Source organism: Heloderma suspectum, chromosome 1 (assembly GCF_057233095.1).
Source record: "Heloderma suspectum isolate Gila_16-S chromosome 1, 16-S_ref, whole genome shotgun sequence".
Classification (NCBI taxonomy): domain Eukaryota; kingdom Metazoa; phylum Chordata; class Lepidosauria; order Squamata; family Helodermatidae; genus Heloderma; species Heloderma suspectum.
In genome coordinates, this window is record NC_139458.1 from 134684957 (window position 1) to 134697606 (window position 12650).

General features: G+C 43.1%; 1 protein-coding gene across 2 annotated transcripts in view; it reads right to left on the reverse strand.

The window, feature by feature from the left end:
- MYRF (myelin regulatory factor) overlaps nt 1-12650 on the reverse strand; it is a 151935-nt gene that overhangs the window by 34738 nt on the left and 104547 nt on the right. For both annotated transcript variants that reach the window (XM_084858587.1, XM_084858593.1), the window contains 3 exons: nt 4031-4226; nt 2519-2595; nt 1435-1545 (listed from right to left, as the gene is read on the reverse strand). In XM_084858587.1, coding sequence (XP_084714713.1) covers nt 1435-1545; nt 2519-2595; nt 4031-4226 — 384 coding nt within the window. The remainder of the gene's footprint in view (nt 1-1434; nt 1546-2518; nt 2596-4030; nt 4227-12650) is intronic.

Here is a 12650-nt window from a genome sequence, read left to right on the forward strand (position 1 = left end):
GCAATCTAAAATGGAAGTCCTGCTCATTTATCATAAAAAACACTAGCCTGGTGATTAGACAGGCTCACACTATCCCAAAAGCATGGGCAGCTTGCGTTTTTTGAGTCTACCCTTCAAGTCTCCCTTACCTTTCTCTTCTACTCCCTCTAGATCAGAGAGAGCAGTAATGTGAGGCAGGAAGTAGGAGAGAGCCATTTTTACTCAAATGTGTATTTCAGCCAATGTAGGATACAAGCAATTATTCAAGTGTCACTTGGAAGGAGAGAGAGACTTCACATAGCAGTAGTGCTTCGGAAGAACAGGTAGATTTCTCCTTCAGTGTCACAGACACAATTCATCCACAATAACATGCAGATTTATAGGACTGGGAGGGTCACCTGACATCTACCTTGCTACCTTTTGGGTGCCAAGCGGAGACTTTCATTTTTCCAGGATTTTAACTATGATAATATTTTGCAGCAAGCTTTATCCACTCTTTCTAATAAGATGAGGTTTCTGTATGTTTTATTTTGGCTGTTTTATTGATGTAAGCTGCCCTGAGAATAACCATATTGAAGGGCAGCATATAAATGCATAAAATAAAGTAAAGATTTTGTTATTTATTTATTTATTTATTTATTTCATTTCTATACCGCCCAATAGCCTAAGCTCTCTGGGCAGTTCACAAAAATTAAAACCAAGCAACACACAATAAAACAATTTAAAATATATAGAACATTAAAACCACAATATAACAATACAACCACAATAAGAACCTAGCAGCAGTGCAGGAGTTTAAAATACAGATTTAAAACAGCAAAGCTAAATGTTTAGAAAGCTAAAATGCTAAAATGCCTGGGAAAATAAAAAGGTCTTCACCTGGCGCAGAAAGGAATACAATGTAGATGCCAGGCAAACCTCACTAGGGAGCTCATTCCAGAGCCGGGGTGCCACAGCTGAAAAAGCCCTCCTCCTAGTAGCCACCTGCCTCACTTCCTTTGGCAGGGGCTCACGGAGAAGGGCCGCTGACGATGATCTTAAGGTCCGGGCAGGCACATATGGGAGGAGGCAATCCTTCAGGTAACCTGGCCCCAAGCCGTTAAGGGCTTTGAATGTTAACACCAGCACTTTGAGTCGGGCCCGGAAATGGACTGGCAGCCAGTGCAGCTGGAAAAGTACTGGCGTAATATCAGCCCGCAGGCCAGTCCCTGTTAACAATCTTGCTGCCCTATTTTGGACCAGCTGAAGTTTCCGGACCATTTTCAAAGGCAGCCCCACGTATAACGCATTGCAGTAATCCAGACAAGAAGTTATCAGAGCATGGATAACTGTAGCTAGGCTATCTCTGTCCAGATAAGGGCGTAGTTGGTATACCAGCCTAAGCTGATATGTTAAGATATGTTAACTTCAGCCACAGATTGGGAGAGGGAGAGGGCAGCCCACACCAGTCCTTACCTCTGATCAGGATTGGGCTTGCCCTTCTTCCTCATGTTGTTGGCTGTGGTCTCACTGAAGTGCAACCGACCCACAGTGACCTTGGTGACTTGCTCCGGAGGCAAATTGACCCTGAAAAAGGAACAAACGTAAGAGAGGGTGAGGATCTGCATTTGCCAAGGGAGAAACTCTGTCATTCTGACCAGGGGGAAACAAAGAGGCGTAAAAGCTGGAGACCTGAATGTTTCATGGTGTGGAGGGAACCAGCATTCAAGCAGAGGGTCTAATAGAGAGAACAGTCAGTTCACCTAGGGTTCCCAGTAAAAGCAATGAGACAAGAACATAGCTAAGCACTTCAGTCCCAATTTTGATGAAAGAATGTCGTGCTGCTGTCAGTGGTGCTCAGTAACTTTTGTGCTCAAGTGGTAGTACATTCAAAGGGAGAGGCTGTACAGGGAAGTTGCACACTCTGTATGCACCAGAGCCCCTTCCAGATATGATGCACCTGAAGAAGTCAGATTAACGCACAGGAGCCATCACATTCAAGACATTTTTCTCCCTCTCTCATAATACTAGAACCTGGGGTCATCCCATAAAGCTGCTTGTTGGGAGATTCAGGGCAGATAAAAGGAAGTACTTCTTCACACAGAGCATAGTTAAACTATGGAATTCACTTCCAAAGTGATAGCCACTAATCTGGATGGCTTTAAAAGGGGACTGGGCAAATTCATGGAGGATCAAGCTGTTGATAGCTACTAGTCCTGATGGCTATATGCTACCTCCAGTATCAGAGGCAGTATGCCTATGTACCTAGTTGCTGGGGAACATAGGCAGGAGGGTGCTGTCGCACTCATGTCGTATTTGTTTGTTTCCCATGGGCAGCTGGTTGGTCACTGTGTGAACAGAATGCTGGACTAGATGGATCCCTGGTCTGATCCAGCATGGCTCTTCTTATGTACTCTTCTTCATGCCTAATCTTCTCTGGACAATACACAAAAGTATATATAAGAAGGGGCTGGGTGGGGGTTGAGCATATAAATGGTGAACTATTCTGTCTATCGTTCTGACCCCAATGCTTCTCTCCTTCAACCTGGGCAGTACTTACATGACAGGATTAAAGGGCCGTTTGCTGCGGTCAGACTGTGACTGTTCTATGTTGATTGACTGGTTCAAGGCCTCCAGCTGAAAAGAAAGATACAGGCTCAGGTCAAAGAGCACTATCTGAATTTTATCCTGCCAATGACCTCTTCTGAAGTTCATGTATTCCCAGGTAGCAACTTCTTCCTTTTGAAACACTGCAGCTAGATGATTAGATATCCTGGTGACTAGCAGTCAGTATATATGTCATATTTTCTTTCCCTCTCCCAGAATTACAGCTGGGGAAAAGAGGGGAGGATGAGTGAGTCAAGTGGGTTCTTTACTGCTTCACAGACAGAAGTAGGTTTATCCTGAACGTTCTATAAAATCATATACTAAATGATTACAGAAAAAAATGTTGAAGAAACAGAAAGACCTTATATTCCAATATTTAATGAAATATATTTATTCAAATATTTATATAAAATATTATATTTCAATATATAAGGAAATATCCTTATATTTCAATATTTACACAGCAAGTATATGGTTAGCAACAAGCCATACTGAAGTATGGCTCACTGAGAAATTGCACAAGTTTTGAAGCAGTGGTTTCTAATAATTCATCCAAAAAGAACTTTGAGTCTCATTTATGAAATAGGTGCAGATTTAGATGCCTATACAGAACAAACAAGACAAGGTCCCCCAGTAACAAATTCAAAATAAACCACTAGATAAACCACCACATTTGAGATACTACCAGAAATCTTTACTGAACTAAGTGGCGAAAGGGTTTTATGAAAAGCATCTCACGGAAAGACATGGACTTGGATATGAAAACATATTCCACTTTATGAATGAACTTCAAAGAGAATTCTTATGCACTTATATTCAGGTGGGTATTTGACACTGCACAGGACGAGCCAAATATAAAGACAGGTGGAAGATAAATGCTACTGATGAAATTCTTATAGAGCTAATATGCTTCATAATTTTTAAGTCTTGTCCTAAAATCATGAACTACTGAAATAAAAAAAAATACAAGTTACAATTTGCCAGTGGATCCACTGGTCACTATGACATAAATAAATAAAGTGGCACTCTCAAAATGCGTGGCTTTACAAACAAAAGAAAAAAAGAATTTCACCTTTAGGAATTCTGGAGCTAATGAATGATTATTAAAGGCTGATGTCACCAAACCTCCACCAGCTGCCCTACAACTACTTGGGCTACAAGCCCCACACCTAGAGCTATTATAGTAAAAAAAAAAATGAACAATATGCATGCTGATGCTCATAAGATCACGCAAACACACACTCAGACATACTTATACAGTTCCCTACATTGTAACATGCTATTCATTTTTGCTCACAATGACAAGATCACATAGCTATATACATGCCTCCCGACAGATTCACACTTCCAAGATTTTCACAGATACACCACCATCACTAGTATCCATTCAGGTTCCTACCAGACTGCCCTCATCTCTTTAATTACTTAATACCTTAATTAGTAAGGTTCCCATATTCAAACTTGCCTTCACACCATGCAGTTTCAGGTAGAAGCATTCAAGTGGCTTTAGGCCTTCAGAAGTCTTGACGTACTTAGGATCTCCAATCATACCAATGTAGACAGTAACCTGGAAGTGATTCTTCTTCTGGCACACAAAAGCATCATCACCCACAGAGAAGTTGAAGCCTTTATCTGCATCCACCCGGTATGTCGGCATAGGTCTGTCATCAAGGGGGAATAAAAGACAAGACAACATTCATTGAGCAAAAGAACAAATGGGGCCATTGATAGCTCATGAACATATCCAAATTATAAATTATATGACAATAGAGTAATTTGCTTATGGACACCCGCTCCTACAATCACTAATTGCACATGCTACTTCTTCTGCCATCAGTGAACAAAACATTCTTCTGGAAAGTATACACATTAGAAAGCTAGTCTTGTTTTTTTTTCTTTCTCCTTATACCATTTGGCAGCGGGACACAAGACATCACAAGCACTCTGTGAAGCACACACCATCCATGAAATCAAATTCTAGAAATGTTTTCGTGTTGTTTATCCAAGTACCGTAAAACTCTAACTAAGGCCCAAACTGCATGTGAGGCCAACAGAAGCTCCTCTCCAGATGTAAATAGCCATTTTGGAGGGATGAATTTCATCAGGAACATTGGCACTGAGGTACCAACTAAGACCTGTCTGGGCAGAGACAGCTTTCCAACAGTTATTAATGCTCTGGTAACCTCCTGCTGTGTTATATGTGGAGCTGCCTTTGAAAATAGTCTGGGAACTTCAATTAGTCCAAAGCAGGGTAGCTAGATATTTAACTGAGACTCGCTGATATGATCACATTATGCCAATACTTTACATCTATTTCTCAGCCCAATTCAAAGTGTTGGTTTTAATATTGAAAATCCTAAACAGCTTAGAGCCAGGTAACCTGAAGAAGCATTTCCTCCCATATTTATCCACCTGGACCTTACTGTCATCACCTGAAGCCCTCCTCCAGGTGCTCCCATCACATGAGGTGAGGTGGGTGGCTACACTTGTGAATGCCCCCACCAGAGGGGTTCATCTAGCGCTATGTTATGGTCTGTTTCGCACCAAGTGAAACCTTTTTATTTTCTCAGGCATTTTAGAAATTGTTTTAATGCTTTTAGACCTTTGTGCTGTTTTATCCCTTGCTGCTGGCTTTACTTTGCTCTTATCTTGTGCAGTTTTGGTTGTATTGTTATATTGGTATCATGTATTTTATCATTTTAATTCACTGTACACTGCCCAGTGAACTACAGTTACTGGGTGTTTTAAAAATTTAATAAATAAATAAATAAATAAATAAAGGGTTAAAGTCCTTCTCCCTACCCACCATGCCTGGATCCTCACTGGTTCACCCCAACAGTTGCTATTTGCAGTTTAATCTCCCCCCACAAACGTTTTCCTTACAATGACCTAGTAAGGTAAGCTCGGTTGAGAGAATGGCTGCACTCAGATGCTCAAATCACAGCTTCATAAGCTGAGATATGCACAAGCTTTTCACACCCGCGCACACCTGCTTTCCTCTTCCTTTTGCACAAGCAGGGAAACAAGTCAGGAAGCCACCATTTATTATAGTTTCCCATTAGCTTCATATCATGGCTTGTTTGGAAGCCAGTAATCATAGTTTCCCACTGTAGATGTAATGGGAAGCTATAGCTAAGTGTAGCTTCCTTGCTTGTTTCCCTTCTTGCATGAAGGAAGGAACAAAATGGCTGCATGCTCATTCATATGTCGGCTTACTAAGCCACGATTTGCTCTTCTGAATGTAGCCAATAGCACCCAAAAATTACAAGGCTGAATGGGGATTTAAACCTAGATCTCCCTGGTTCATCCAACACTATATTCACTACACTACATTTGACCTGAGGTGGGTTGGGGAAGGAGAATTTCAGATAATATAATGTGCCTGGGACTGAAGTAAGGATGTGACAACATGACCTGGGATTTAATCCAGACCCAGATTTGCCATGTTATCATTTAGAGCTGGGGTGCACAACCTTTTCAGCCTCAAGGGCTGCACTGGGTGTCTGCTGGGGGCCATACATGTGTATACGCACACTGATTCACACTCATACATGCACACACACACACACACATATGCATTCCTCCCATACATGCATTCTTCCCCACACACACAGACACACTTCCCTCTCCCCACAGAGACACACGCTCTTTTTCCCACCCCCGCTGGGGCTTTCTCTTTATCTCTGATCTCTCCAGAGAGATCGGACATAAGGGAAATCCCAAACTTTCCCTCACTAATGCCAGCAAGGGAAATTCCAGGTTTTCTGTAGCTAGTGCTGGCACTAACATGGGAAATTCTGGGCTGGGGACCCAACATGAGCTGCAGTGGAAGCAGCTGAGGGCCATATGTAGCCTGTGGACTCTGGGTTGTGTGACCCTGGTTTAGAGAAATCATCAACGGATATTTAACAACTACAAAGGGGCAAAAATGTCTTCTCTCATCTGAAAGTCACCCCTGTCAGATACTGTTGCTCTCTCTAACATCCACTAAGGCAAATGGCAGTGCTGGTTCCAGACAAAAGAGTATACAATATGAAATCACCAGCACTGTTTTGAGTGGTTTGGATTCCCTCATGAGATTCAGCACTTCAAAGTGACACATCCTGGCCTCAGTGGAAGGCTACTCCTACTAGACTTCCATAATTCTAGTTTTAAAACAGATCCACCTGAAGTTGTTTCTTAAAACTTCCAATCCGTTTCTCCCATCACCTCTCCCATTTTAGAATGTCCAATGTATATATACTCAGGATACAAAGCAGCAGCAGCTCAGAATACCAAAAAGTGTGTGGGTCGGGGGAGCAACATATGTAGCAGCTTGGGAGGCTTAATCTATGTCTCCTTAATGGACTAGTTGTTATGGAAACACTGAAAATATGTGGAATTCCCAGTGTTTCTCTCCACCCCCAACTCATGAGATGCCTGGCCTGCTCTGTGGGGAAGGCTTCTCTGAGTGATGCTGCCTCACAGACTGACACATGTGCAAATAAACAGCAACCTGATGGATGCATCTGAAGTAAAATCAATACTGAAAATAAAGTTAAATGTTACCAAATTCTATGGTCCTGCAAGGCCAAATTATATTTTCAGTCCTCGTCAGAGGAAATCAGTAGTTAAACTTTTATTTTTCAAATTTGGAAAGGAAAAAAAAAACAATTGTTTCCACTGTGTGTCATTTCTTCACTGACCCAAGTATAAGATGGCTGCCCTGACAAGACTGAAAGGTATGATGATCAAGTCAGTCAGTGAAAGAGCTCCTGAAGGCCTGTACTCCCCTATTATAAACGTTCATCCACAAGTGCATGTTTATAAAGTTTTCCAGCTTACCCATCTTTCTTTGTAATGGGAACAGTTGCTCTTCCACACTAAAACTAATATTTAACTGATGTGTTGAGTGAGTGTTGGTATCTTTAACCCCTTAGGCTTCAGAAAGATGTAGTGGGGAAGGGTTGAACCAAGGACTTCATCAGATTGGCTGGCACAGTAATAAGAAAGGAGGGGTGATAGAAAATAGGGAAGGATGGTAGTTGCTCAACCAAAGAGACAAGTGGGATAGATTAGAATAATCCATCCTGGCCAGGAGCCACAAGAGCCAGTGCAGGGTGCCATGTATTGGCACGACAAGAATCGCATTGCAATATTTTGCCTTGGTCTCCAAAAGTTTGAAGACTGGCCCTGTGCACAGTGACAATCCTCCTTAGATATGCCAGCGGCAACTGGATAAGCTCTACATGCTGTCAGCACCCTCGGGTTGAGCGAACCTGGCAGGCTCTGCGAAGAGCCATTTAGTTCTCCATCATAGCAACAGGGGGACCCTGAGCTGCCAGAGATGTGCCCTGAACAAAAACCAGATGGTGGTCACAGAGCAAGCTACCTTAGCCAGAAAGTATGAGAGGAATTTCTCTCCCCCTCTCACCCATTTTCTTCACATTTTTGGTGATTCATTTTGCCATTCCTTCCTTACTATAGAGCTTTGCATTCTACACTATCCAAAACCAAAATCTTCCCCCTCTACCACTCAAAAAGCAGACATACACCTGTTTCTCCTCAGCCTTCAGCCATCTTGTGCCACTGTCTCTCTTCAGGCCCAGCTAGAGTGGCTATGGCTTCTTTGTGCCACTGAGACTGTATAAGACTAGCCATTTACTAGTGAAACATAAAGAGAGAGATAAAGAAACTGCAAAAGGGAGGAGGGAGTCAAAGCAAACAGGAGCCCCTCAAACAAGTTCTGTTTAATGTTCATTTAGGCTGATAGATGCCAAACACATCTAAAAATGGGGGGGGGGAAGAGACACACACGCACACCAACCAGGGATTGCCACCAACCAGAGAAATATAAACTACTGAGTGCCCAATTCATCTTAGCTCTACACAAAGCTTTTTGGATTGGCTTGCAATATCCTCCTACCTAGCAATTTATTCCCAACAGATAGCAGCCAGCAGACTAAATGGAGGGAAATGCATCATCAAGATGATTCAAGTCTAGATGGATAGTTGCTTTGGGGAGAGTCTATTCTATACCATCCTTGTACTGCCCCGCCCAACATTGGGCCCCATCATGGGAGTGCTTACAACAGCTATCAGATCAATTTGCTGATAGGCCTTATCCCAGTCAGTCAAAACCATCTCAGTTGCTTGAGAAAGTAAATGAACAGCAAACTACACATTACACACAAATGCATGTAACCAAAACTCTGACAGGTGGTTTTTGTTTTGTTTTTTAATGAAACACAAGTTTAGGAAGCTGTGATTATGAACAGAGAAGTGATGGGGTGAGGGGACATGATGCTTACCTCTTTCTCCACCAGTCATTTTTCTGCTCAACTCCCCTCCCACTGCTGCTTTCCCCCCTTGTGGATGGAGTTCAAGATGTACAGTTATCCTTACAGTTACAGCTCTGGCCAACCCCTGCAGCTTGTGTGGGTGGGGATTATGGTTGGAAAATCAGCAAGTGGGGAAAAGTTTAAGCCACCTCCTGTTCTCCACACAAAAGGACGACCTCCTAAAGCTCCTTTTCCTTATATTAAAAGGAATATCCTCCTGTGTGCATCAAGTCAGGAACAGGGGAGTGGCTGTGGTAGTCCCAGGGCTGTGCTATCTGGCTTCCATATTTGCCAGGACTCAACTGGTGCATCCAGGGGGAAAAATGTTGAGACAATACGTAAGAGGACTTTGCAACTCTTACACAAGCCTATTTCCTTTCCAAACAGGAGATAAGAGAACATCAACCTGAAAGTGTGTGTGTGTATACACCCCCCCCCCCCTTATATACATATAGCAGTGCATAGGAACATGAGCCTCAAGCAATGCCAGCCCCAGGTTTTTTAGTGCCCTTGGGCAAGACACCCTCAATGGGCCCTTCCCTCTGTGAGTCTACCTTCTCACCGCCATTGTCACCAGCTGCTATTACTTCGCATTCTCTTTCTCATCATTGCTACCACTTGCTTGCTTGACAGGTAGCGTTCCAGTGAGCAAGTAGGTAGTGGCATCTACTGCTCCTCCTTCTCACCATCATTGTTGCCTGGGCCACAGCAAGAGGCAGGTGAACAAGCAGGTTGCAATGGTGAAGTGGAAGAGCAAGTTCAGGGGGCTCTTGCCAGTGGGCCCCTGTTGGGGTGTGGGCACTTGGCAGTAGGCAGCCCAAGACATTTTACTGTATGAGGTGAAGGACAGAACTGGCAATTGAATCTCACTTCAGCACTGGTGACTAGATAATATCCTCCACCTCACCTGAGGGCAGCAGGCTAGCTTAGGTGCAGGGCAGGATGCCTGGAACACACAGCTCTGTCCTCCCACAGAGGGGAACAGCCAGAGGCTGCCACTGCTGCCCCCTCCATACCACCCACCATCTGCTGCCAGACTGCCTCACTCTGTCTAATGGTAGGGCTGGCCCTACTCAACAGGTGCCTCACTATGCCTACCCTTGATCTCAGCCCTGGCCTCAAGGAGAATGTATCTCTGTTCAGCTCTAAACTGCCCCATCACCAGCAGCTGCTTTTTTTCAAGCTGTAAACAAGTAGGCAGGGAGGATCCAGAAGGATTTATAGGAGTATATGTCAAAGAGATGCATTACCCCTGTTTCGCTGAAATAAATAACGTAGCTGCCTTGTTCCAGTCCCCAGCTTTAGTGCTGGAAATCAACTTCTAACTCTTAATAAGGTTCAGTACACTCAATACTACATGACTGCGGAAGAGACTAAGTACAGAATTAATAAATTAAATTAGGGAAGCAAGAAATCCAAGAAACATGTCCTCTTCACTGGATCCTTTCACACCAGCAGTTTTCTTCAAGTACCTCCACACACAGCACTGGTGACATCTACCATTCAATCATACCACTTTCAAACCACCACCCCAGGTCTTTAACAAATTGCTCAGCCTATCTCACATGAATCAAGGACTGAAATCTTTTAAAATGAAGGCCCATACCTCTTTACAAAACAAGTACTAACACTTTTAAACATATACTGGAACAGAACACAGAGCAATGCAAGGGCAAATTAGGAAGAAATTAGCCTGAGCAATAAAGGTGAGTGGAACAGTAGCAAATTAGAAGGGAACTACAAGCTAATGATCGCAGAAACTCAATGAGCCATGCTCCTGTCTCTTGAGGATAACATTATGCACTCAGGTCTCTTTAAGAGGCAGAGAAGATGCCTAGGCTTACAACAACAGATGGTACTACAGTTTCCACAGGTAAGTGAGGCATCTCACATACCATATTCCCTTAAAAGAGAAAAAAGTTCAGACTTTGGAAAAGGTTTTGTGCCAAGGAAAATCCCAGCCTTTTGTAAAATAGGAGTGTATGCCTAAGTATTCCAATCACTGTGGCATAGTAATACCTACTGATGCTTGTCTCAAGAATTGTGTCCCCTCCCCAATTAAAAATTTTATAATTTCCCTCAGAATTGGTGAATGTGAATTGTGAGAATCTTTTGTAAGGAAAAGCCAGGCGTATAATGTGTAAATAATGTGGTTTGGGTGTTTCACAGATTATCTATCTCAATTCAGAACCCCAACATTTGGGCCACAAATGTTCAGCAAAACTCAATGATTGGTATGTACAATGTTAAAATGTTTTATTCTACGTTCATTTCAACTGTGACTGGGATGAAGGGAGCTTCCAGCATGGTAGGTTCTTGCTTGTAAAGGTACAGTGTGGTTTTTGCTGGGAGAGAATAACCAAATTAACCTCTATGAAGATTATGGCTTTGCAGGACTTCACTTGACTTTGGACAGCAGAAGTTGCCAAGCACATTCCATGTTTGGCTGGAATGCACCCACGAAACATTCCTGGGAAATGGTTATGTTGAAAGCTAACCAAGATGTTTTTTAGTCATCCACTGCAGAACCACCAGCACTCTAAAAAAGAATTCACAGCTGATCCTTTCAGCAAAAACATTCCATGTTCAGAACTCCACTTCTCAGCAAACAGGTCACTGAGTGAAAATAGCCAGAAAATATTCAGCCAGAGAGGGCTTAATTCAGGGGTGGGCAACACGTGGCCCACAGGCAGCCCCCCATGGCTTTTTTTGCGACCTTCCACTGTATTTTTATAAATACTCCCCCAACTATCCTTTTCATGTAGGACAGTTAACCTTATTGTTACTGAGACATCTCCCACCCTCCTACCTTCATTCATCACAATTAAGAGGGAGGGAGACATCAACATAATATATTTCCATTGGCTGTCTGTCTTTTGAATTAAGACCTGGGTAAACTGGGTAAGAATCATCTGTAGTAACTTTCCCAAAATCACTTTCCTGAAAACCTCACATTTTATTCTGACCATATTTCATTCCCTAATGCTCATTTATGGAAAACAGTTTGGAAGCTGTGGCTGCAAGGTTTGACCTAATCCGATTCAAGCACATCCATTGTCTGTGACCACCAGGGGGTACACTTGTAATGACAGCATGTTACTTAGCAAGCACACTTTACTTTTTGCCCATGAAGACAAGGTAGGATTCAGAGAGTACAGGAGATACTCTGCATTCCAGAGCAGAGTGGGCCATGGCATGTCCCCTCCACACTTTTTATTTCTTAGCTCAGCATGTTGTGCTGCACACAGAGCCATGTCATACTTTACTTTTTAAAATAAAGTACAAAAAAGGGCCTCTTCATGGATCACTGCCTTGTTGTGGCGAAGGGGCTTGCGTAACTCAGTGAAGCCATAAGCTATGCCGTGCAGGGCCACCCAAGACGGACAGGTCATGGCAGAGAGTTCTGACAAAATGTGGTCCACTGGAGAAGGAAATGGCAACCCACTCCAGTATTCTTGCCAAGAAAACCCCATGGAACGTATCACAAGGCTAAAAGAGATGACGCCGGAAGATGAGCCCCTCAGGTCGGAAGGTGTCCAATATACTACTGGGGAAGAGCAGAGGGAATTTCCAAGTAGCGCCAGAAAGTGTGAAGCAGCTGGGCCAAAGCCAAAAGGACACTCAGCTGTGGATGTGTCTGGTGGTGAAAAGAAATCCAATGCTGTAAAGAACAATATTGTTTAGGAACCTAGAATGTAAGGTCAATGAATCAAGGTAAGCTGGAGGCGGTCAAACATGAGATGGCAAGATTGAACATTGACATTT